Genomic DNA, 26,460 nt, shown 5'->3' with positions numbered 1-26,460 from the left:
TGTGTGTTTATATCGACATTGTCAAATATGAAATAATTTATAGTTTCTAAGTTATATTAAGTCTTAAGTAGTGTCGAAATAATTTATCCATAAAGTCAATCTTTCTATTTAGAGTATGACGCATTTTTTTCTATTTTCATGATTTATGTCATCTGGCTCATACTTCACCCCCCCCCTTTCTAAAATAATACATGATTATTTTTATTCTCATTGATTTTGGAATAACTACGTTATATTTTTATTTTCTTGATCAATAATATATTTGAAACATAAAGTAATACAATAAATCAAGAACAATATAGGAAAATAGGAAAGTATAAGCCGGATGACGAAAATCATGAAAAGAAGAAAAAATATGTCTTACTCAAAATAGAAAGATTGACTTCATGGATGAATTATCCTCGACACTAATTAAGACTTAATATAGCGTAGAAACTTTCAATTATTTTATATTTGACAATGACGATATAAACACACAATTTTTTTATATCACTATTACCAAATATCAAATAATTTAATATTTTGAAGTTATAATAAGTTGTAAGTCGTGTTGAAAATTATTAATTTAAGATGTATAAATTAATTTTATAATAGATTAATGTATTAAAAATATAAATTAGTTTTAAAGGCTTACACATCAATCTAAAACAATGTATAAATGATAATAAATAACTTAAAAACCCGTTAATGACTTTTAGTGATAAAACCCCTCAACTATTTTTGAATCGTAAAAAAAACCCTCAACTAAGTTTTCAACATTATAAAACCTCAACTTATAAATCGTTAACATATGTCACCCTCCGTCACGGTTTTTTAGACGGAGGGTAACATATGTTAACGGAATTAAAGTTGAGGGTTTATTTTACAGGATTTTTAGTTGAGGGTTTTTTTTACGATTCATCTTTAGTTGAGGGGTTTAATTACTAAAAACCCGAAATAAAATACAAAGATAATACGGTTGGTCCATAAATAGTTTCACTGGTCATGCTTTTTCTACACACCACACATCTTTTCAATCTCTTTTATCTTTGTTTTAGAACATTCACACTTAGGGCTGGGCAAATAAACCGAACCCAAAAATTTGAACCGAATCCGATAAAAATGAATCCGAACCGATCCGAACCCGACGTAAATACCGAATGGATCTTATTTTGTGGTATTTCGGGTTATGGGTATTATCCGAACCGAACTCGAATCTAAATGGATATCCGAATAGAACCCGAAACATTCAAAACCTCGAAAAGATCTTGTACCAAACATGATCTCAATTCCTAACATGTATCCAAAATACACTAAGAAATATTGAACATCTAAAATACTTATCTATTACATGAAGGTTGATGGTTAAAGATGGCCGTTGAATCTTGAAGTGTTTAGATTTTGATTTTGTTTTCGTTAAACAATGTTTCTCATTTCATGAGAACTTGGTTTTCGTTTTATGCTTTTATTTATTTGGTTTTCTTTTTATCAGTAAATATGTTTACTTTTCGTTTGATTTTGAATGATCACGGTTGATGTTCCTTATTTTTGAATCGATTTTACTTAAGTTTTGGTTACAAAATAGGTACAAATCAGGTATTTTAAAACTGAAAAACCGATTTTACTCATGTTTTAGTTATAAAATAGATAAAAACCAGATACTTTTAAACCGAAAAACCGATTGGGACCCGAACCCGAAAGTATATTGGGTTGTACCGGTTCTTTGAAGATTTATTAACCCCGACCCGAACCCGATAGAATCCGAACCGGTCCCGAACCGAACTTTCATATAATCCGAATGGGACTGATTTTGATAAACCCGAAAAACCGAAACCCGATTGGATAAAACCGAAATCTGATTGGGACTCCGAATGCCCAAGCCTATTCACACTGATTGTCACAAAAGTCGTAGGCCTTTATTTTAAAAGAATATCTGATTCTTTCATTGTTATCCCGTTTGGCTCTAAAGCGGCAGGCCAAATAAGTTGTTGAGAATGAATATGAACCACATAACATAAAACATATCGCAAAGGATAAAATGCATGGTGGAGAAGAAAAAGAAAAATATCGCAAATGTGTAAAGTGTCACTTAACACTATCCAGTAAGATAATCAGTTGCCTAACTCCCACAGCAGCACCAAGCCTAACAAATAATCAGTGTTAAGGCACAGCGAGAAGGAAAATATGTGGCTGATGATGAGCTTTCATGTAATAAGAAAAAAAGAATATGAGTGACCTATATCTCCTTTCACGTGTCAACTTTCCGTAGAGCAGTCGGCTAAATCTTGAATGTAAGATAAGAATAAGTGACATGGACAAAAGTGCACTCCAGTACTACATTGATTTACATACAGTTACTTATTTGCTCTTGTTGTCGTATATGCTTTAACCATTTAAGAAATGATCTTACACATTTAAGAAGATTGATTACGACCTGGATAAACATGATGATAGTAAGAAAAAGCTGAAAATAATTATAATAATATGATGGCAACATATATTGTGTAGTATGTATCAAGGCTTTCGTAATGGAGCGACCCACACCATGTATTAATAATAATTTATAGACGGAAGATATTTAGCTGGCGGCTCAGATTTCTCGGTCCAGTAATTAAAATCCATATTTCCCGATATTATCCATTATCCTTTTTATTTATACAAAAATAATAATATTAGCGAGTAAGTACGAACGAGCAGCACGTGTCAATTGGAGGGGGCCTTTGAAAGTGAACCACAAGATTTAATCGGTTTCTTAAAATATTGGAAAAAACAAAAAAAAAAATTGAAAAAGCGCACATAGCAGAAGCTGACGTGGCATCCTCTTCTTTATCTTCCTACTTTTTCTCACTCTTTCCTTCCTCCACAGACCCCAAAAACACTTTTATTTCTCCTCTCTGCTTTCTCCATTTGCTCTTTCCTTCTTCAAACTTGCTCTTTTCTTTTACTCTGGCTGAGCTTAGTTTTCTTATTCAGGCAAACTTATGAAGTCTCCTTCGCTGACTGTGAATGCTCAGGTGTGAACTCAAATCTTGCCGTGTTTAATTTGCTTACTTCCTCCTTAGCTAATGAGTCTATGAGCTTAGAGAAGAAAAAAAAAACCTCAAAGTTGAGTGCTTTTTTAATAGAACTTCAAGTTAGAGTCTGAACCTGTTCATTTACAGGCTCTTTTGTTTCTTTTGAGCTATGAGTTTCTCTAAGCCAAATTGTGTTTATGTTAATGTAATTAAAAACTCTGAATACAACTGAAACCGTTGGGTTTTGTAAAGGATACAAATGTCACTTTTGGTAAAGTACAGAACTTGTATGTAAGCAAATTATAGATAATGTTTTTCCTAAAGGTTCCCCCTTTTTTGGCTTGGTGTTGTTTGTTTCAGGGTGCCAAAGCTTCTCTGAGGAGTAGAGTTGAAGAAACTTCAGATACGCAGATGCAATTTAATGACTATGCACCCAAGGTTTTACTTCTTTTGACACACTATGTGTTAGAATTGTTACTTAAAGTGAAAATCTTTGGCTCAGTTTTGTGTTTTCCATTTTAGGTGAGGAAACCATACATTATAACAAAAGAAAGAGAGAGATGGACTGATGAAGAACACTACAAGTTTGTTGAAGCCTTGAAATTACACGGCCGAGCATGGAAACGAATACAAGGACATGTGGGCACAAAGACTGCTGTTCAGATTCGAAGCCATGCTCAGAAGTTCTTCTCTAAGGTCTATATCCTTGTTCATAGAAAGTACCAAGAAGTGCTTAAACAAGTGATCATTGTTCTGACTTAGCTTTGTTCTGTTGTGTGTTTACATAGGTTGCTCGAGAAGCAACTGGATGTAATGGTAGCTCGGTGGAGCCGATAGTGATACCGCCTCCTCGTCCCAAGAGAAGGCCAATGCATCCTTACCCTCGCAAGTTGGGGAACAAGGGAGATCACACAGAACGTGACAATAGCTCTCCAACCTCTGTGTTGTCCTCTGTTGGATCAGAAGCCCTTGGTTCCTTAGATTCACATTCACCCAATCGAAGCTTGTCTCCTGTTTCCTTTGCATCACCTCAGGCTGCTCTTGCAAGTACTTCAAATGCACCTGAAGAGCTTGAGACTCTGGTAGGTGACAGAAAAACAAAAACCACTTCCACCTTTATAGGCTTTATTTCTAATGTCATTATGTTTGATCAATTTGTACAGAAGCTGGAGTTGTTTCCAAGAGAGAGACTCGTAAACAGAGAGAGTTCCATCAAGGAACCAACAAAGCAAAGCCTTAAACTCTTTGGGAAGATAGTTTTGGTATCTGATTCAGACATGTCCTCTTCTCTAACAACTTATTGCAAGTCACCGACTCAGCCATTACCATGGAAACTCTCCATGGTAATAGACCCACAAGAAGAACCCTTGAGCTGTTGGATACAAGTCCCTCCTAAGCAAGAAGAAGTGGAAAACAGATGCTTAGATTCAGAAAAGGCCGTTCAAAATGAAGGATCATCGACTGGATCAAACACCGGTTCGGTGGATGATACAGGACACACTGACAAGAGCTCAGAACCTGAAGCAATGGTATCTCAATGGGAGTTTACGCCTAGTGAGAGGTCTGTATTTTCTGAGCTAACAAGAGTAACCTCTGAGTCAAACTCAAGAGGATTTTGTCCTTACAAGAAGAGAAAGATGATAACAGAAGCAGAACAAGATATTCGCCTCTGCTTGTAACCAGGATATTTAATATCTCCTTAAGTTCAATTTTCATACATCTTAATGTTCATCAAAGTATTCTTATTTGTTGTTTCATTCTTTTCCTCGAGCTGTTTGTTGTTTAGGCTAAAATATCTGCATAATCTGCAACTGTTAAACACTTGTAACTTCTTTTTATAAATCTAGCGAGTATGAGAACCATAATGCTATGATCTCAAAATATAGTCTTAGGCCCAAGCAAGAAAGTTGATAAATATTACGAACACTCATGAACCAGAGACTAACCTATCTATACAGTTGACAAGTCTCTTCTTCTTTCATGTTTTTGTATTTGTAGTCTCTTCACTCTTCTGCATAACATCTCTCACCTCCTCAAGGCAATTTTCAAGCTCCTTCAACTCTTCACTCTCCGAGAAGCTCACTATCGCCTAAACACACGCACACACACATGTCAAAACCATTATTCAGTCTAATCATAAAGTTTATTAGATATTAATTAATGATCATTTTGGTTCGTACTTGTTTGATTGTGTTCTTCAAATGCATCTCAGCACTAAAGAGTTCTCTCCTGCTTCCTGTGGACTCTGAGATCTCCCTGTAGACTCTGCAAAGTTCCAATGATGCTTTTGCAAACAACTTGAACCGCTCTTTGTCTTTCCACACTTCTGATTCCTGAGAGAGATATCATCAAGATGGAACTGAGAATGCTGCTCACAGATCAAAAGAGCGGTTTCCATTAATACATGACTCATTTAATACCTGATAGGATCGCACTTGCTTCAACAGTGCCTCGCTGCAGACCATAAGATCTCCTTTGATTCTACTCCATCTTGCATATAATCCCCAAATTTCAGATGTACTTTCTGTCCGGACAATCTATAAATCACGCAAAGGAAAACTTAGACAATGAGACGATACATAGATACATGGATACATACTAGTTATCAAAATATTTTGCTAACCTGCTGTATAATTTTTCCAAGCAACTCTAAGTGACGTTGAGTTTCATCTGGTGTTGCAGCACACGGTTTTGTTTCTGCTGATTCATCAGAAGAAGCGTCAGTTTCAACCGATGAAGATAATGACTTACATGCTGACTTCCTTTTTTCCAACTCTGTCATTATCCGGTCCAATAAAACAACATCAATCCTCTTGTTTTTGCTCATTGTCAGTATCTGTTGTATAGCTTCAAAGGTCTGAAAAAAAACAACACACAGATGGATCAACTCATTAACTCCATCAAACAGATACAGGGAGAACTACTAGCTAAGTCATTTATACGAAGTGCTGAATTTAAAAAACTTAAGTGGTTTAGTTGCATCTACCTGATCAATATTTCCGACATCCATAGCTACATGGCTGAAGTTCTCCCACATCTGCCAGCTATCTCGCCTGTTGATGATACACGGTCGTTTTGAAATTAGTAACACTATCAATATCTTAACTCGAGTTATTATAAATGGTAAGGGAAAGAGAGATACTTGAATTTAAGTGCTTCTTTGAAAGCAACGAATGATTCTCTGCTCTTCTTTTTAATCATATGCCTGCACCCATAAAGTATATTCAGCATCATCCATAGTAAATGTAATAGCAAAAGTAGGTGAGCAGTGGCGTGAAACTGAAGTGCTTACAGACAAGCAATATTGTTCCAGGCCTCTCCATTGTCAGGATCAAGCTGAACAGCGAAAGTGAATGCATCGATTGCTTTCTGAACATCCCTAGCCTATGGTATAATATAGGAGATGTTAAATTAGTATCCCTCTCAGCAATAATAACAAGAATTTCTATCTTGTTTAATGACATCTGGAATGAAAACATATTGCTACTCTCAACTATTGGAGAAGATGGAGTATGATAATACCTTCAATGCAGCAGCACCAAGAGCAAACCAACCATCAGGGTACAGAGAATTCAAGGCCATTGCAGCCTCCCTGAAGTAGGGGAAAAGATTAGACATCAGAAAAAATTATATATTCCATTCCTGTATAGGAAGAAATAAAACGGAACCATCAACATACCACAGCATCTGCGACTTCTCAAAATCACCGCGATTGTATGCGCTGCGAGCAAGAGCACGCTACAAGATGGAGAGATATAATAAGAGCGTGGAGAGAGAGAGGACATAAGATTATGTAATCATGTGTCTCAAACTACCTTAGCACGAACTGACTTATCATTTGAAACCTCCAGAGCTTTTTCATAACAGGAGTCATTAACCGTAACATCCCCAAGAGAACACCTGAGACCAATAATAACTTTGTAATATAATAAACAAAGGTTATATAAATATCCACACAGAAAATGATTAGTTATAGATTAAATGGTACCAATAACCAAAGATTTATATTATACCATAATCTTGGGTCATTTGGCCTTTCCAAAAGCTGCGCATTGATGAGATCCACAGCCGCTGATTTCTTCCCCAGAAAGCTGAAGTTTCACATCAGCATAATAAGCTTAGTGACATAACATAAAAGCAATATTGGGAAAGGGAAAAAAAAACAAGTGAAGCTTAGTTTTACCAGTAGCAGTGAATTAGATTATCCCACAATTCCAAACTCTCAAATATTGTGATTGCTTCCCCAACCAAACCGCAACTCACCAGAAGCTCACCATATTCCCTGTAGTTGGAATCAAATCCGTACAGTGCATAAGACAGAAGTAAAACCAAAAAGACAATTAAAATAATTTACTTTCTCAAAGCAGGAATGGTAGGAAGAGGACTGCAAAGCATAAAGGGATCCTTTCTGATACTCCAGGCTCGCTCTTGTTAATAGCTTCGACCTAATAGAGGACAATTATTACAGCTATGCTAATGGTCGGAATGAGATAATGCTACAGCCAGTGACAAATACGATGAAGAAGAATCACACATACCAATTTATCCATCATCTCCAGAGCGCGTCCCTTTGTACGACTCCTAGTTGATTCCCATCGAACACGTAGTAAGTCACACAATGAGAAACCAACTTCTCCATACTCAACATTTTTAAACTAGTCAACTGAAATAACTGAATAACAGAAAAGATTGTAGCTTACAGTAAAATATGTTGACTTTTGAGAATCAATTGCCTCAATATAGGGAGCCATATCCCATCCTGCAGGGATAAAGAGTATTAAAATATAATAAAACCAAATGACTAGTTTATTTCAGACACAAAAGCATGAGCAGCAGACATCATCTTTAGGCTTTTTTAATTACAGTCCCAACTAATGTCTGGTAACTTAATTTACTACACAAAACTGTTACTATTATTCTCTCCATGTCTACATCAAAGCTCTCTACAGAACATAAACTCTAAACGTTTTAAAAGACACTTGAATTTTGGGTTTTACTTACTTTGCATCTCATCGTTCCGACTACCCTTCTCAATCAAAATACACTGAGCCAAAACCATTGCCTGTTCGACTGGTTTTAACGTAACAGAGTCTTTGCCAGTTTCACCCTCATCGTTCACTAGTTTGGGAGTCATGTATACTTCAGGAGCTTCACCTCCCCAAGCTTCATAATAAGATCCAACATCAGCTTTTTCAGAGGCCAGCCTCACGTCCCCATTGGATGAGCTTGTATTCGCTACCAATACCATTTGTGCCTTTGGCTCTACCTACAACAAAGACCATAGGTACTTAGAATAACAAAGTTTAATAATACATATAGCAAAAATAAATAAATAAATCTCATAGCCTTACTTGGTGAATAGTACGGAATCCAAAAGCCCCACTAACAGAGAGCTCCAGCTTTGATGCTGCTTTAGCAGATTCAAGCTGCAACCTGACAATATATGTGTGTGTTAATAACTTAATGTCATGCCATACCGTCTCAATGATTAACTTACCTACAGGGATCGACCCTTCCATAAATGTATTGCAATACAAATGCTTCCAGATGGATGGTTGACGTTATGGATGAAACTTCTCCTTCGAGCAACTTGTCATCCCAATAGCTTTCAACTTTTTCCAAGGCTCCAAAATGGTCTAAAGCTTCAGCCATAAAGACTTGCAGCATATCAAACAAAGATGAAGATCGCTCATGTAGAACTCTTTGATGAATAAGCAAAACTCTCACAATCCACCAAGAAACACTCCTTAGTTCAAATATTTCAGTAGCATACAAATCTTTCAACTTTAACAGAAGCATTCTAGCAAACACTAAGTGCTGCAGGAAAAAAAAGACAGTAGGATGTGGGTTAGGTAGAGTTCACTACAAAACAAAGATCAAAACTACTTTAAAAGGGCTCATAGTATATAGTAACCTGGAGATTAGAAAACTTGCCGAGCAAGTCAGAGCCTGCAGACATGAGCTGAATCTTTGCCCAGTTCTCCCATTCAACTAACTCCTTACTTTTTTCTGATGCTTTAAACGGCAACGACCACTTCGTTGATCCATCTGTCGGCCTAACAAGTTGAAAACGACAAAACACAAAAACTGGTTGGAGTTTTGTAATAAAAACATCTAATATTATTTCGATCTTTTTGCTTTGATCTAGTTAGTCAAGTAGTTATATATAAATAATTTGAATTAGCAATGTAACAAATTGAAACAGAATATTAAACTTTGTTATATATAAATATAATTTGACATTCTGTTTAACTTTTTAAGAACATAAAAACCGATAATAGTTTTTGAATTAGCAATGCATTATTAATTAATTTTAAAATTGATTATATGCCTACATGGCAGACAAGACAACTAGTATCAGCAGTTTAAGTTTGAGTTTTGCAATAACTAGGCAACTCACCCGGTCAAATTGCAACGAGCGAACCAAAAAGCAGCCGAGATCGCTATGCACATAACCATAACAGCACGGCGAGCCTTGTCGATTTCACCCGACGAACCGTTCGCCACGAAAGACTCGACCTTGGCGAGAGCCGAGAATCTCTGAGTAAACTCGTTCCGCTGAATCAACCAGGTCCAAGTCGGTATCGCCTAGTATAAGCCTAGAGGCGTCGGAGCCTAGAGCTCCGAGGTAGTCTCCGGACTCGATTAGGGACAAGAGTGAGTTTATAAGAGAGTCGTGCGGATGGGTTTCGGATTGGGATTCATGGGTTTCGGGAGGAGAGTCTGACGGTGGTGAAGATACGGTGCACCGCAGGAGACGGAGCTCGTAACCGCGTAGGATTTGAATTTCGCCGTCGGCCATGGTTGTGGAGGAGACGAGGATGAAGAATTGAGGAGAGGTTTTTGTTGTTAATATAACGGCGTCGTTTCAATGCGAAATCTAATTAATTATGAACATGTAAAATTTCTTTTATAAATGTTCATATTTTTGGGAACTTTTTTTAATATGCTAATAAACCATTTAAGTAAATTTTCCTTATTGATGTCAAAAAAAAAGAGTAAATTTTCCTTATCAAATTTTATTTCTGTCAAGATTTTTGAAATATACTAATGACTAATTTTTATTCATGTTTCTGAAATTTGTACAAATATATATTTTATCAAAATTATTTGTAAGTGTGTCTTACAAATATAAAACTAAAAAAAAACTAATCAAATAACCTTTAGTTGATATTTAATTGATTTAAATTTTATTAATATTTATCGGTTCATAAAGTAAATTAAAAATTGATTTTTACCAGTTTAACATATTTATTAAAAAAACAAAATCCAAAATTTTAAAAAATTCCTAAATACTTAAATATAGAATTTTAAATTTATAGAAAATATACATATTTAAATAAATATTCATTATCATATAAATTAGGTGTTTTGCCCGCGATGCGGGCTTGAACATTTTCATAATTTTTGAAAAGTTCTTTGTACACTATATTCATAATTTTAGTAACAATTTTATTTGATTAATACTTAATTATATAACTTATGTTTTTAACTTTTTACTTGAAATACTATTTCAGATAATAATACAATATATATATAGAAATTATCTTTTTTTATTATATTTTTAGATTTTAGTCAATTCAATATTCTATTTTAATTATATAATTAAAAATTTTATTTGATTAATATTTAGTTATATAATTCATGTTTTTAACTTTTTACCAAAAGACTTTTTCAGATAACAATACAATATATACATAAATTATCTCTTTTTAAAATTATATTTTCAGATTTCGGATAATTTTTACTATTACTAATTTTAATCAATTATCTAATCAAATAAATTAAATTTTTTTTTTAATTTAGTTATACATTTTATTCATTAAGAGTATAAACGATATTAATCACTCTAACTTTTAACGTGAGAGCTCGATTTCAAAAACTAATTTATGTTTTTAACTTTTTATTACTAAAATACTTTTTCAGATAACAATACAATATATATATATATAGAAGTCATCTTTTTTTAATTATATTTTTAGATTTTGGATAGTTCAGTATTCTATTTTTAATTATATAATTAAGAATTTAATTTGATTAATATTTAGTTATATAATTCATGTTTTTAACTTTTTTACTAAAAGACTTTTTCAGATAATAATATAATATATAGATAAATCCTCTCTTTTTAAAATTACATTTTCATATTTTGGATCATTCTTACTATTATTAGTTTTAATCAATTATCTAATCAAATAAATTAAAATTTCATTTTTATTTTTTAATTTAGTTATACATTTTATTCATTAAGGGTATAAACGATATTAACCACTCTAACTTTTAACGTGAGAGCTCGATTATAAAAATTTACTTCGCAAATAATAGTATAGATATAATGCTATTCTTAGAAGTATAATTTTAATTATATAAAATTTTAATTAAAATAATTAAACCAGATCAAAAGAAACAAGATTACATATAGTTACATTTATGATTTTTTTTCAAATCGATAAAATTAAATATAAAATAATAATGTTAAATTTAAATAAAATATTCCTTTTAGATTATTAAAGTTATATTTAAAATTATTCTTTTAGTGCATGGTGCATGAAAAGTCCTAATTTTACAATACATACATTTATAGCTTGAAAGATTCATAAAAAACATATTTTCTATCTCACTGTTTCATAAAATTACTGACTTCCAAACCACACTTGCATTATACTGTCGTGTCGATCATTTTCAAAAACAAAGTATGGTAATTACTGACTTCCAAACACACTTGCATTGGATCTGTGACTGAAGTTGTATATGTATAATTTATTACGTTTCAATGTTATAAATAAATTAGTATATATAAACTACGAGTACTAGGTATATAACATATAGGAACAATCTATAACCTATTTAAAGATGTGTGTGAAGCGAGAAATGAATAACTAAAGAACAAAGAGATGGATTCATGTGAGGGAAAAGTGTAAAGAAGGGTATGCCTAATTTGTTATTATATGTGTGTGTTATATGCTAACGGTAATTGGATATAGATCTGGAATATGGAATTTGAATAATGACAGAAAAGTTGATGATGGTGATAGGAAAAGCTGAGAAGCGATGCTGGGGTTGGCCCATCAATGCCTCCAAGGATTTATTCACATGAGCACAAGTTGGACCCACATGATCTACCATGTGGACTCCCAGCTTGTACATCTCTTTATACGGTGTTGTAAGTTTAATATTCAGTCTATGTATGAACATAGTATATATGCGTATGTATATTTCTACTATCATATGTTTTCCTAACGTCTAGATATTACATGCTTATGGTTATGGACTATCTTGTATGTCTCATTCTCGTTTGGTGTAATTCATAATTTCACTGTGAATCCGTGAATATTGTTTGTGGAAAGATATCATATATGTAGTTTTCAGAAACTAGAAATAGGCAGAAAGGAAATTAATCAACGTATGATGAATACAATTTCAGAAAGATATAATCAAGGTTCATGATTTAACAAACAATTACGACAACAAAAAACTTGGAAACTAAAGAATTGGTGGCGAGCAAGTAACGAGGAAGATGTTGTACCCAAATGAGTAAATGACAAGCACAATTATCATATGTAGGACGGATGATCTGGAGAAGCAATGAGTATTTTTCAGAATGGTCAAGCTGGACACTAGTAACCAATATAATCAACGACCCATACTTCAACCGATGATGGGAGCTCAGAGCCAAATTACCTAGAAAAATCACGTTAAAAAAGAAGAAGCTAAACTGCGATACGGTTTACTAGTACACATGCGCTTGTGTATGGACAAATAATGCAACATGTTCTCAATGAAGTGCGCAAGGAACATAACTGAAGTAGGTAACCGAAACACGATTTCTTTTACCTTCTAGTTCGTAAGATTAATTGCTCCACATTGGGATTGGTTTAGGATTCGGTTCGGGATCGGTTACAAGAAAATAAAATATGTAATGTAGTTTTTTATGGAGATGGTATATTAATCGGCGGCAATCGCGAAGTAACGAAAGGATTCGACGATTCGCAAGTGGATATGCAAAAGAGACAATTTCAGTTAGAAGAGCCGCCAAACATAAAGATCTGAAACCAGTTTCTATTGGTTAAGCCAAGATTCGTTTCCCCATGCATCCAATGATGCACCGCCACGTGGACACATTCCAAACCGACCACACTTGGAGAAGGATGGAATACCCTAGGAGACCACTTTGATAAAGAAATACTGATTTTATTTTGGCATTGTTTATCAACCCCGGCTTTAGTTAAAACATGTTTATATATAGTCTAATTAATACACTATTGTCATTGTCATATAAATATCAGCACTGCGACAAAGGTTAAATCGTAAATCTAAAAGTTTTAAACTATGTATATGAAATATCCATTGAACTAATAAAAATACAAAAGGTTTTAGTTTCTTCCAACCTATATCATCAAACTTGAAGAGAACGATGGTGAGAATCAGGATATGTGTAAGAAAGAACAAAAAGAGAAGCGACAATTGGGTATTTTCTTTATAACTTTATATTATTAGTTGCATATTTTATAACGAAGATTGCATACTCTCCCTTTAATTATTCCCTTCTCGTTATTTTTTTATGAATTTTTGTCTTTCTCCTCTTTATTTATAAACCTATACCGTTTGAGCCCCTACTCAACAACCAGGCTGTCAACAACGCATAACATTTGTCTTCTCTCTCTTTCTTGTTTTTCAGTTCTTTCCTATTATTTGTCTTATCATCATCTATCATCTAGACTACTCAATCATACATTTCAGTTATTTATATACACTACGATCGGTCTTGTTTTTTTTGTCTCGTAACAAGACCGTTCGTTAAATCTTGTTGTTCGATTATATTATAATCCGAATATTTTTATCGATTAAGAGGTCTCAATATATATCATCGTCAACCGAGGATATTCATGGCCCCGGTCTCGTTGCCTCCTGGTTTTAGGTTTCACCCAACGGACGAAGAACTAATCACATACTATCTCAAAAGAAAGATCAACGGTCGAGAGATTGAGCTAGAGATTATTCCTGAAGTCGACCTCTACAAGTGCGAGCCATGGGACTTGCCAGGTAATAATTATAAGTACATTAATGAGTAACCATATATCAATCTATCAATATATAATCTGGTACGTGAACCCTTTATGGCGTAAGAGCTTAAAGGGGTTTGAACGTAGGTTCAAGACATAAGAGTGAAGAAAAGAATAAGAATATCACATGTCCAAGAAAGCCATAAAATACTTTAGCTTGACCACAATTAACACATCTATCTATATATACCTCCATTTCGATTCATATCCGCTTCTAAACCTCTACAATTTTATTTTCTTTCGAATAAAAGAAGTTGCAAATCTACTTCAGAAATTAAACATTGATTCAGTACTAATTATATTATATTTGTAAGATCAGTTTTGGATTGGGACTATCGGTTTGATTTCTCTAAAAATCAATTAAGTTTAGTCATATAGTAGTATTCAGTAGAGCAGACGCAATCGACTTTTTATAATCTCCTTTTGGTCAATAAGTTTCATCGACCACCACCCCTTTTATGTTATAGCTCGTCTATTTTCGTACTTTAGGGTTTTTATTGGAAACAGTAAATAAATTATCAAACAAAATATTTTATACGGGATATAGATAAAGAGAATTAATCATAGAAATTTAATTGGCTTATCTAAAAAGCTAAGCTCTACGTAATATACAATTATAAAGTGTCGTCATAAGTTAATTAATTATACAAATTGGCAGGGAAATCATTGCTTCCTAGCAAAGATCAAGAATGGTACTTCTTCAGTCCACGAGACAGAAAGTACCCCAATGGTTCAAGAACAAACCGGGCAACAAAAGGCGGTTATTGGAAAGCAACGGGCAAAGACCGAAGGGTGAGTTTGAGAGATCAAGCCATAGGAACCAAGAAAACATTAGTTTATTACCGTGGACGCGCACCACATGGTATTAGAACTGGTTGGGTCATGCACGAATATCGCCTCGATGAAACCGAATGCGAGCCTACTGCTTTTGGCATGCAGGTTGTTAAACTAAGTTATGGCAATACGTAGTATATATATTAGACAAAACTGTTTGAATAAAACTTTGATTGATTATATAATTTCAGGATGCATATGCGCTTTGCCGTGTTTTTAAGAAAATAATTATTGAAGCGAAACCAAGATCAGATCAACATCAGCAGCATCATCAACCTTACGTCAACACGAGTTCGAATATAAGTGGTAACTCGAGTTTTGACGCTTGTTCGGATTTTGAGATAAGTTCAAGTACACTTCAAGTTCTACCTTATAATACCGCCGCTGCCGAGACCCAACCAAGATTTGGAAACACAAACGCAATCGGTGATCATGATGGCTGGTCACAATACATGGCACAAGGCATGCATACAGGTTTTTCAAATTACGGATCTCCTTATGGATCATACCTCACTCAACCAAATGTAAGCTTATATAGCTAATATAAGTCTATAGTTTATATTAAATTATCAATTCCGTATCTAAATCTGCTGTGTGTATAGGTGAATACAGAAATTGAATCTGGAATGTTGCAGCATCAGATGTCATTGCCACCATTGCGAGTAGAAGGCTCGCCAATTCAAACCAGCGATTTCTCCAATGGAACTAATCAAAACAGCGGTCAATACGGTTTCAACGACTTTACTTTCGCTGCAAGTAACTCCAACCAGCTCAATAACAACAACGTTGATGATCATTTAATACATATTGGAAGTCTCGATGAACAACTGCTCAGTGCTGGAAATACAACGTGGATGAAAAAGTCTGACGAGAGTCTAAAACAGGTAATTAACATCATATCTCATAATCACTAATGTGAATTCGTCATTTATATTATATGCTCTAACTATCTAATTAAACACGTGCCATAAACTCTCTAACATATGTAATCTTAAATAACAGAATTTTATAGAAGACGAAGACATTTTGCCAAGTTTCGAGGACAATGATCAAGATCTTGAATATTTTGGTGGGTATGATATAAAAATATCCAGTTACATAACTGAGTCCATATATATAAAACATCGAGTGAATGATATTGTGTGTTTATTCTACTATTACAGACGAAACTCGGACCAATACAATCAACAACATAGAGATCGATGATTTTTTCACGCTCGAAAACCAAGCTGAAGACACAGACAAGACAACGATCGAAGAAGACATTAGAGTAGAGCATAAAATGCTCATTTGTACACGTCAAACAACTGAAGTTTTATACTATCAAGTCGTGCCGTCACAGATTCTAAAAATTCAGATAAATCCGATTCAAGGAATTGAAGAAAGAACAATGTTAATTGAAGAAGAAGGCAAGGATTCTTGGTTCAAGAAGGCTGAAAATGTTGCCAAGATGAAAATGAAGCAGATTGGTTTAGTTACAAAACATTATTACAAACGTCTTACAATTATTTTCTGATTTATATTCAACACTCATGTGGTATACGGTATTTTCTGATTTACACATTGTATACTATATGTAGATTGATTTTCATTGTGTTTTATTATATCTTGTTGTGTGAGGAAAAAACCCTGTTATGCATAATTATATTGTTAATCTGAAATTCTTCCCCGAAAACAGACTCGATATATTTAAACATCATAATTTATTTATTTTTTTGTTGTGAGTTTTCTCATAGTCTATTTTGCTTTCTAGAAAAAAATATTTTCCAGGAAACATAAAAAGAAACGAATTGATCAGATATTTAAAAGTTGTTGCCATTTACTGAAGGCCCATAAACTATGAGGCCCAAATAGCAATTTTACACAAATAACGAGTCACGTGACGTGAATAAAACGCGGGTTATTAGGGTTTTATGACAACCGCCTCATCTGATTTGGTTCCTATAAAAACCTTTTGCCTAAACCTGAATCTCAATAAACTCAGCCGTTGAGTTTATCTTCCGCTATAACCATTCTCTGTGCTCTTGAATTTCCACTTAAATGTCTATATGTCAATTTTGCTTGTTGGCGTCACTTTTAACTGATTACCACCGTTCTTGATCATGTTCGTTGCGTATGAGCTGACGCCATAGTAGTTCCCTGTTTCTGCTATTCGTTTTGGCTTTTATACGAAAAGCCTCTGTGTTTTTCAACCATTACGAGTTTGCAGTTTAGGGGAAATCTTATCTGTTTATGGTTCTGTCTAGACAGCTTAGGATCTGGAGTTTGATTGTCTGAATGTAGTTTTCCGACACTGTTTTTGTTTGGTTTGTAGAGAACAAATAAAGTGGGGGAGATAATGGAGATGATGACAATTTCCCCAGATGATCGAAACTGATTATACTGAGCGAATAGAACTTCCTCCCATCAGAGGAATGTCAAGCCAATTAGTCTGATCCTTCTCCCTTTTTATTTGTTTTTAGTTACATTAGCTATGTTGGTGCATTATAATAAAGTTTTTTAAAACATTTAACTTAAAGAGAATTGGAGGTGATGACAATTTCCCCAGATGATCGAATTTGATTATACTGAGCGATTTTATATTTCCTCTCATCAGAGGAAATCAAGCCTATTTTCTGATCCTTTCTCTTTTTTTTTTTTTGTGCACTCTGATCCTTTCTCCTTAAGTTTAGTTTTTGCTTTCTAAAGCTTTGATAATTGGTCTGTTATGTTTTGTAATGGTGGCAATGGAGTTATGGAGGTGATGACAATTTCCCCAAATGATCGGATCTGATTATACTGAGCGATTTTATGTTTTCTCATCAGAAAACCAAGCCAATATTCTGATCCTTTCTCCCGCATTTTTTTTTTATATTAGGGCATCTCCAACCCTACTCCATTTTCAACTCCAAACATTATGATGGAGTAAAATCTTCTCCAATCCCACTCCATTTTCAACTCCAAAATGGAGTAATGGATAGGGTTACTCCATTTATGGAGTAATCTTACCCATTACTCTATTTTGGAGTTGGATTTTTTTTATTTATAAAATGGTCCTTTTGAATCTTTAATGTTTTTATTTCTTACTTAAATAATATTTAAAATAATACAATAACATGAAAATAGTATATTTCACAAAGGATTATTTAATAATTTTAAATAAATGCATAAATAACAGAAAATATAAATAATTAAAATAAAAATAACATAAAATGAGTAATTTAATAATCTGAAAAATCCATTCCGGATCCGCTAAGGTCGGTGAAATATTGCCCAAACAGAGAAGTCTGGGAAAGAGCTTGTTGATCTTGTGATTCAACATTTCGTTTTGATATTATTTGTATTTGTTGAGCTTGAATATACGCACGAACACTTGGATCTAGTATGGATAAGCGTGAACTCGATGCACCAATTGAACTTGGAAGGGAAGCTCCACCTCCAGGTATCGAAATTGTAGAAGATGAAAATATCCGATTTCAAAATTTTCTTACTCGATTTAGGAATATCAAAGATAAAGAAGCTCATTTTTCATTACGAAATGCATTAGTTGATCATTTGTGGAAAAAATATTCTAATGCTCATTGTTGAATCCACATATATGTTGTCTTTTTAATGATTTCTTGTACTTTTTAATAATAAACATTTAATTCAAATAATTTATATTTTAATTATTTATAGTAAACATAAAATAGTTGGGGTTAATTGGTAAATTTTTATAAGTATAAGATTTTCTTTGCAATTATTAATAAAATAAAAATGAAAACATTTAAGAAATATTATTTTTGGAGTAGAAAATGGAGTAATACATTGGAGTAAAACCTTACTCCATTTTGGTGTTGCACCATTTTAGAGTAAAAAATGGGATAATACATTGGAGATGCTAAGCTACGGATTTAACATTCGTAAATAGTTTTATTGATGGTGATTGACATATTGTTTATTGAGTTTGATTTCTAAGTTTCCTCTGTTTTTGTTATAACTAAAATCTATTGCTCAAGGCCATCCATATGAGAGCAGAATGTATGAGCCACCTTATGTCCGACCTCGAAGAGTTAGTTTTCTAACTAAACATCTAGGCTCTATTTAATTTATGTGTTCTGAGTTATAATGTGCCACCTAGATATGTCTATCTATCTCTGTAGATGGTGATAGACTGAAAATATATCAGAGGGAAAAAATGCTGCCGAGTTACAATGAAACTGTATATTTCGTATGCAGAATGGTGTTAACAAGTTTTAAGTATTTTAGATGATAAATTAAAGTAGCACCATCTCGCATAGGACCAGTTGAAGAGGTTGCTAAACTGATGTATGAGTTTTATGGTAGGAATTTTTTAAGACTTCTCATTGCATGAAGAAGTGACATATCAGTCAAATGAAAGTTATTATTCTCTGATCAATGTTTGATGAAGTTTTAACATTTAGCTTACGGAGAATTGGAGGTGATGATAATTTCCCCAGATGATCGAATTTGACTATACTGAGCTGTTTATATTTCCTCTCATCAGAGGAAATCAAGCCTATTTTCTGAACCTTTCTCCTGCAATTTTCTAGTTTTTGATGGTGATTGACATAATTGTTATTGATTTTTATTTCTAAGGTTCCTGGTTGTTTTTTTGGTCATATAAATCCATATATCTTCATCGGCAACTAATGAAATAACTTTTAGACATACTTTGGCGGTTTAGCTCTTTTTGGATTTGGTTCAAAAACCTCTGATTGTTTCGGGCGAGGAATGATGAGGAAGTTGGATAAAGTCATCTCTCTAAATTGAGTTACAACGCAATATAAACCTGTCAGTAACTAAATTTCCAATCTTGGACAAACAATTCATGGGCCAAGAGAGATAAAGAGTACAAGTTTCTAGTTATCAGAAGAAAAACGAAGAAAGAAGCTCTAAATTAGTAGTTTGTTCAAAAAAAAAAAAAGCTCTAAATTAGTAGTCAGTAGAGGTTTCTCGGGCCACGGTTTCTTGATGCCAGTTATGTCCGTTACGACCAACACATGATCCGTATAGCTGTTCTCAAGTAACAGAGGTAGCAATCTTCATCACAACTGCTTACCTCCTTCTCCGGTAAAGTTCATCTGCCACTGCTCAATCCTGCCAAGCAGGCTTCTGACCTCAGCTATAGTATTCGAGTACAGAGGAGAATTGATTATTTGATAAGTAATTTTGCCACATCTCAGGTAAAGGTCATCCATATACATTATTTGAGAAGTAATTTTGTCACATATCTTCTTTACAATTATTTTCACAAAAATAATATGACATGTCTATTAAAATTGATGACATGTTTATAGCTTAATATGACATGTACAATTACATTTAATGTTATTTTATATTTTTGGCAAACTTTTTAAAACATGGTAATAACTCATGTCGATTTATATTTTTAGATTTTTTTTTTAGAATATGGTAATAACTCATAAATCATCATTAAAATAAATATATTCAAATATGGCATTACAAATTTTGAAATATCATTTAATGATATATTTTGAAATTATACAATTTTATTATTTAAATTTTCAAAAATATACACAGTTTTATAGAAAATTATAAAACTTTAATCGTAAATACATTAGTTTCTTATATATTTACAAATTTTATAAATATTTTTTGATTTTAATTTTTGATAATTATGCAATATTTTACAAATTTATTTAATATATTTAATGAAAATAAATAGATAGAAAAATTTATCTAAGATTATAATTTTAAATATATACATGCATATATTCTTAAATATAATTTAAAATAAACAAAATTATTTTTATCTTAATTTTAATATTTACTTAAATCAAATTTATATTAAAATATTGATAAAACAGAAAATTTACAATATTAATAAAAGTTTATTTTTAAATATAATTTATATTTATCTGTTAAAAATTATTTTTAATTTATTTTAGGAAAACACCTAGTTATATATAATTACAAAGAACAATCAAAGCTACTTACACCAATTTAAATTCAATATTCTATAATTTTAGCTTATACCTATCGTTAAACCAAAAAAGTTAATCAAAGCTACTTACACCAATTTAAATTCAATATTCTATAATTTTAGCTTATACCTATCGTTAAACCAAAAAAGTTTCTCATCAACGTATTGCAAGAGCATATTTTACACAAGATACGGAGGAAGCTACGGACCAAACTAAAAATAAGAAAGGGACAAATGATATTAAGAAAAAGACAAACCTTCTGACCGAAAGAGGTAACTCAGTCTACGCAAGTTGCCAACGAGGGTAGAGACTAGAGAGAGAGAGAGTGGGACCCAAATACAGACAAATGAAATCTAACTTTTAACACTTGTTACCAATGAAATAATGACACGTGAAAAAGCATCGTCCCCACACTACCGGTTTCGGTGCTTCTCCGCATTTGATAAGCTTATCGCTCTCCCATTGGCTTCCGGACGACGTGGCATCTCCGTGATCTCTCTTACCCAAAGTGGCATAGCCTCATGGACCCAACCCAAACCCGAGAATGTCTTTTCTATAAATAAATTCTCTTATTATAGATGTTCTCCAAAATTTGTATATTTTTAATTTGTTTAACTAATATCGCTTGTCTACCTAATGTAATGTCTCAATTTTTATGTGTGTGTCACTTTCGATTCATAAATTATCCGGTACAGAACCACGTTAAAATTTGTACTTTCAGAAAAGTATACTATATCTTGAATGGTAAATTGGTGGTCTATTAAAATAGTGAAATCAACTTTCCTATGCATTCTCAATTATTAGCATTGGTCTGAAAGCTGAAGCTGGTGTCGTTATGTTTTGTAACACGCCATTTTTCACCATGATTATGCTTAAACCAAAACACTCTTTTCGTGTTATGGAATGAACTTTGTTGTATCTACATCATTATGTATTACAGATATGTTGGCGATCATATCAAATGTCTACACCAGCTAGATCTTTATTAGACTAATATATGGTTGCATTGAATATATTTCTCGCACAAACTCAATACTAGATCTTTATTATTATTATTTTTTGTTTAACATGTTTACCAAAAAAAACATTTTTTTTTTGCTAAAATACAGATAAACAATTTTTACCAAAAAAATTGTTAAACAATGCAAAATGAATAACCTTTATTATATTGGCAATGCATTTCTATTCTTTAATTGAGAAATTAGCGGTTATAAATGACATTATATTTTTTTCATAAATAATCATTTTTCCCACAAAATATTTGTATGTAGTATAGTGAAATACTTTTAAATGTTAAACCACATAATCTCAAATGTTGGCTCAAACAATAGTAATATATTTAATTGTTTATAAATAGCTTAAATATCAATGATAGATCCCCCAATATAGAATCAGAATCTGGCACTGAATTGGTGAATCAACCAAATATAGAATAGTAACCAAAGTTTTAATTAAATAACTAGGCCAAAAGGAGAAAAGGTGTTAAAATGTAAGTTTTTTTTAAAATTGGGATCTTTTTTTTTTATATGAAACCAGAAATGCTTGATACATGACACAAGTCCACCCCGAGACCTATCGCAGACTTGGCCAGTCAAAAAATAAATTAAAATATACAAACGCACACACACACGAAAGTAAATAAAAACAAGAGAAGATGGAAAAGAAGAAGATAATTTGAGTGGGTGAGAATGTTTGTGATAAGAGGAAGAGAGTCTTCTTTTTTTTTTCTACTTGTGTTGCAAAGTAAACTTGTGACATCAAATGGGTCAAACTCGAACCTTTTTCTCGTCTTTTGTTTAATTAATTGTTTGAAAATCTCGTTGTCCTTCCTCCTCTTTCTCCGTCTCACGTCTCTGGTCCTAGAGAGAGAGAGAAAGGTAGGATCTTGTTTCCATCATTCGTTTTCTCTGGTTTGGTTAAGGTTGCTCTCTTATGCTATTTCACTCTTCTGCCTTTTCTATATAGAGAATCAGAGATCTCGGTTTCTCATAAACTCTTTTTGTAATCCATTTGCAGGAAAGCGTTACTCTTTACCACTTCGATCCAAATCAAAATCTGGGTTTCACTCAAAGTTCAGATTTTGATTATTCTTAGTGAGGAAACAGAGTAAACAGAACTTGAGTATGTCGTCTGTAGTAGTGTTATGGGTTGCTCCTTCTCCAAATCCAGACCCAATGAACACTTGTGGGTTGGTAAGGGCTTTAGAATCTTCTAGAGTGCTCTCTCGTTGTCAGAGAATGAGCAATGGTAGGAGGAAGCAAACAACAACAACTTGGAGTTCTTCTGTTATGAGATGCCGCAGAAGAAGTAGTGTTGTGTCTTCAAGCTTAGTCGTAAATCCTGCAGGAGAGATGACCCTCTCCTCCGAAGAGAAGGTTTACAATGTTGTGCTGAGTCAAGCAGCTTTGGTGAACAAACAGCTTAGGTCTACTTCTCCTGTTCTTGACGATGTAAAGAAACCACAGGATATTGTTCGTCCTGGGAGTTTGAGTTTGTTGGGTGAAGCTTATGATCGATGCGGCGAAGTTTGTGCTGAATATGCCAAAACGTTTTATCTTGGTTTGTTTCTTTTCTTTGGCTTTGGTGTAACTAAGTATTGTATGTTCGTTTCCTGAGTTTTAGTGGGGTTTTGTTGCAGGAACTTTGCTTATGACACCTGAAAGACGCAAAGCTATTTGGGCTATCTACGGTGAGTTACTGCAAGAAGCATCTCTGATCTATAATTGTATCTATTCAATCAAAACTTACACTCATGTAGACATTAAGACTTCTCTAGTTGGTTTGTGTCCTGGCTTAGACAAGTCCATGAAGCACCAAACATCCAAATTTGTATTAAACCCAAGATAATTGAATTAGCTTAGTTACTAATATGAGGTCTTAATGGGCTTTTGTGGCCCAATAGTCTAAAACTCTAGAGATTACTCGTATTAAACTAAACATTGTTAGCTCATGACTTTGGGATACTAATGTCCATCTGAGGAATTCAAAACTATCGTACATTGTTTGATTGTTCTTGCTTTGATGATTTTAACTCAATTTCTTGGTGCAGTGTGGTGTAGAAGAACTGATGAATTGGTAGATGGGCCTAATGCATCACATATAACCCCCATGGCGTTAGATAGATGGGAAGCAAGGTTAGAAGATCTTTACCGTGGCCGTGCTTTCGACATGCTTGACGCTGCCCTCGCTGATACAGTTACTAGATACCCTGTAGATATTCAGGTCAGCCTCTCTCTCTCTCTGCCTCGTTCAATATATTTTGATAAATCTCATTTTATTAATGTTTTATTTGTTTTTGCAGCCATTTAGAGACATGATTGAAGGAATGAGAATGGATTTGAGGAAGTCTAGATACAACAACTTTGATGAGCTCTACCTTTACTGCTACTATGTGGCGGGAACCGTCGGTTTGATGAGCGTTCCGGTTATGGGAATCGATCCCAAGTCCAAAGCAACGACCGAGAGTGTTTACAACGCTGCCTTGGCCCTCGGTATAGCCAATCAGCTTACCAACATACTCAGAGACGTTGGTGAAGAGTAAGTCTAAAGATTTGGTTTATTGACTTTTACATATCGGTTTCTTATTTAAATTAAACCGGATCTCATTCTTGAAATGGTTTTGTTCTCTCTCAGTGCAAGAAGAGGAAGAGTTTATCTGCCACAAGATGAGTTAGCTCAGGCTGGACTCTCAGATGAAGACATATTCGCTGGAAAAGTCACTGATAAATGGAGAAACTTCATGAGACTGCAGCTTAAGAGAGCAAGAATGTTCTTCGACGAAGCTGAGAAAGGCGTCACCGAGCTTGACGCTGCTAGCAGATGGCCAGTAAGTGTCTCTACCGTTTACATTTTCTGGTTTGAAGTATTTTCGTTTTTTGCCCCTGAACTTTGTTTTTGATCGATTTAACCCCCAAGATCTGGTTGTTTGATTTTTTTTTCAAAGGTATGGGCATCGCTCCTATTATACAGGAGAATATTAGACGAGATTGAAGCGAATGATTACAACAACTTTACAAAGAGAGCTTATGTTGGGAAAGTGAAGAAAATTGCAGCTCTTCCATTAGCTTATGCTAAATCAGTACTAAAGGTTTCAAGTTAAGAGGAATAAACTAAGAGGGCTTTTGTGATTAAAGGCAAAGCTTAGGGTTGAATTTACTAATATATACATATAAATGGGAAAGAAATTCTTATGGTGCTCACTTATATTTCTCTATGTAAAAAGTAAAAAAAATATTTTATTTCTCTTGGCTCTTGGCTACCAAAGAGAGATGGATATTATGGATGGAGAGCTAGTTTTGTGATAAAAAGTAGTTATGAAAACTAGGGGTGTTCAATCCGGATATCGGTTCGGTTTCGGTTCGGTTTTTTTCGGTTTTTAGTATTTCGGTTAGTAAAATATAACTACCATTCTAAATCCATATTTACTTCGGTTCGGTTCGGTTTATATACCGTCGGTTTTCGGTTTATTCGGTTTTATACCAAAAAACATAATTATTTTGTTTGAGATCATATTATATGAATTTTAGAGTCATATTCTCAACACCGTTATTTATTAAAAATATATTACATGTTCAAATAAATGAACAAAAAAATAAAAATGCTTCTACCATCAAATAAAATAATCAAATCTATAACTAAAATCAAAGTTTGAAATTTTGAAAATAAAAATATGAAACAAAACAAAAACATGAAAGAAAAGTTTTTCCACTCTTTCATATTTAATGTTCATTAAAGTCATGCTTTTTCAATTGAAAATTTTCCATTAATTATTGTCCATCAAATTTATAATCTTCATATTAATTTAGTGAAGACTAAAAAAAGCAAAAAAATAAAAAAAAAGACTTAGAAAATAAGATGTTTGAATTGCGATGTATTGTTATTTAGTTATAGTTCAAATGTTTTACAAATTAAGGTTTTTTATTACTATAAAATTATGGTAATAGTTATTAACACAAATTTAATTTATGTAACAAATAGATTTTCATGTATTGTTACAAAATAGATACATATTTACATGTTTCTACTTTTAATCGGTTTTGTTCGGTTTATTCGGTTTAATCGGTTATATACCAAACCATATCCAAATCCTACGGTTTTTATAAAATTATATCCATTCGGTTTATATGGTATATACCAAAACCAAACCATATTGTCTATTTCGGTTCGGTTCGGTTTTACCATATTGAACAGCCCTAAAACATACAACAACAGAAATAAATATGAAAACAATATTTATTAATTTTTATGAAATGTACAAACTCAGACAAACAGAAAATATGAAGCTTATCTGGTTCGGATCGTCATATCTTCTAGCTTATTTGCACATCTGATCAGGAGGGCTCTTGAGGTAGAGAGAAGAGAATAATTAAAATCCCCAGATCGTTGAATTATAACGTATAAAGTAAATAAGTTTGTAACAATGTAGTTTTCAAAATCCGATGTCGTCCAGCGGTTAGGATATCTGGCTTTCACCCAGGAGACCCGGGTTCGATTCCCGGCATCGGAGCTTTTTTTGATATTAAAGTATCTGAAAAGTTTATGGCTGAAGAAACTAATCAATTTACGCTTTTGTATGGGCTTTACAGTCTATGGCCTAAAAATATACTTAGTTTTTTTTTCCAAATCTTATAAAATGATGATATT

The 26,460-nt window shown here is 33.3% G+C and overlaps 3 protein-coding genes, 5 non-coding genes and 1 pseudogene across 9 annotated transcripts; 8 read left to right on the top strand and 1 right to left on the bottom strand.

The window, feature by feature from the left end:
- The first annotated feature begins 1,712 nt into the window (after positions 1-1,712).
- LOC103856239 (protein REVEILLE 1) lies at positions 1,713-4,849 on the top strand. The gene is made up of 5 exons (XM_009133338.3): positions 1,713-2,993; positions 3,354-3,431; positions 3,516-3,689; positions 3,782-4,075; positions 4,157-4,849. The coding sequence occupies exons 1-5, from the start codon at positions 2,961-2,963 to the stop codon at positions 4,670-4,672; spliced, it is 1,095 nt and encodes a 364-aa protein (XP_009131586.1). The 5' UTR covers positions 1,713-2,960; the 3' UTR covers positions 4,673-4,849.
- Positions 4,806-10,260, bottom strand: LOC103856880 (annotated as a pseudogene).
- A 932-nt stretch (positions 10,261-11,192) lies between these two features.
- LOC103856238 (NAC domain-containing protein 86) lies at positions 11,193-16,619 on the top strand. Its single transcript, XM_009133337.3, has 6 exons — positions 11,193-14,036; positions 14,715-14,995; positions 15,082-15,414; positions 15,493-15,774; positions 15,893-15,959; positions 16,054-16,619. The coding sequence occupies exons 1-6, from the start codon at positions 13,880-13,882 to the stop codon at positions 16,404-16,406; spliced, it is 1,473 nt and encodes a 490-aa protein (XP_009131585.1). The 5' UTR covers positions 11,193-13,879; the 3' UTR covers positions 16,407-16,619.
- A 609-nt stretch (positions 16,620-17,228) lies between these two features.
- LOC117133189 lies at positions 17,229-17,330 on the top strand. Its single transcript, XR_004457025.1, has one exon. It is a non-coding gene; the product is annotated as a small nucleolar RNA Z103 (small nucleolar RNA).
- Positions 17,331-17,413: 83 nt separating this feature from the next.
- LOC117133187 lies at positions 17,414-17,514 on the top strand. Its single transcript, XR_004457024.1, has one exon. It is a non-coding gene; the product is annotated as a small nucleolar RNA Z103 (small nucleolar RNA).
- Positions 17,515-17,624: 110 nt separating this feature from the next.
- On the top strand, positions 17,625-17,721 carry LOC117133186. Its single transcript, XR_004457023.1, has one exon. It is a non-coding gene; the product is annotated as a small nucleolar RNA Z103 (small nucleolar RNA).
- A 1,586-nt stretch (positions 17,722-19,307) lies between these two features.
- On the top strand, positions 19,308-19,404 carry LOC117133190. Its single transcript, XR_004457026.1, has one exon. It is a non-coding gene; the product is annotated as a small nucleolar RNA Z103 (small nucleolar RNA).
- A 3,036-nt stretch (positions 19,405-22,440) lies between these two features.
- LOC103856237 (phytoene synthase, chloroplastic) lies at positions 22,441-25,117 on the top strand. Of its 2 annotated transcripts, none has more exons than XM_009133336.3 (7): positions 22,441-22,694; positions 22,834-23,376; positions 23,456-23,506; positions 23,867-24,039; positions 24,119-24,354; positions 24,451-24,643; positions 24,761-25,060. In XM_009133336.3, exons 2-7 carry the CDS (start codon positions 22,941-22,943, stop codon positions 24,914-24,916), a joined length of 1,245 nt encoding a protein of 414 aa, XP_009131584.1. In that variant the 5' UTR covers positions 22,441-22,694; positions 22,834-22,940; the 3' UTR covers positions 24,917-25,060. The 2 variants fall into 2 exon arrangements, with proteins under 2 accessions (XP_009131584.1, XP_009131583.1); XM_009133335.3 differs by having other exon boundaries at positions 22,484-22,738; positions 24,761-25,117.
- Positions 25,118-26,251: 1,134 nt separating this feature from the next.
- On the top strand, positions 26,252-26,323 carry TRNAE-UUC. The gene has a single exon. It is a non-coding gene; the product is annotated as a tRNA-Glu (tRNA).
- The last annotated feature ends 137 nt before the right edge of the window (positions 26,324-26,460 follow it).

This window comes from Brassica rapa, chromosome A03, assembly GCF_000309985.2.
Source record: "Brassica rapa cultivar Chiifu-401-42 chromosome A03, CAAS_Brap_v3.01, whole genome shotgun sequence".
Taxonomy (NCBI): Eukaryota; Viridiplantae; Streptophyta; class Magnoliopsida; order Brassicales; family Brassicaceae; genus Brassica; species Brassica rapa.
This window is presented reverse-complemented; position numbering and strand designations above follow the sequence as displayed.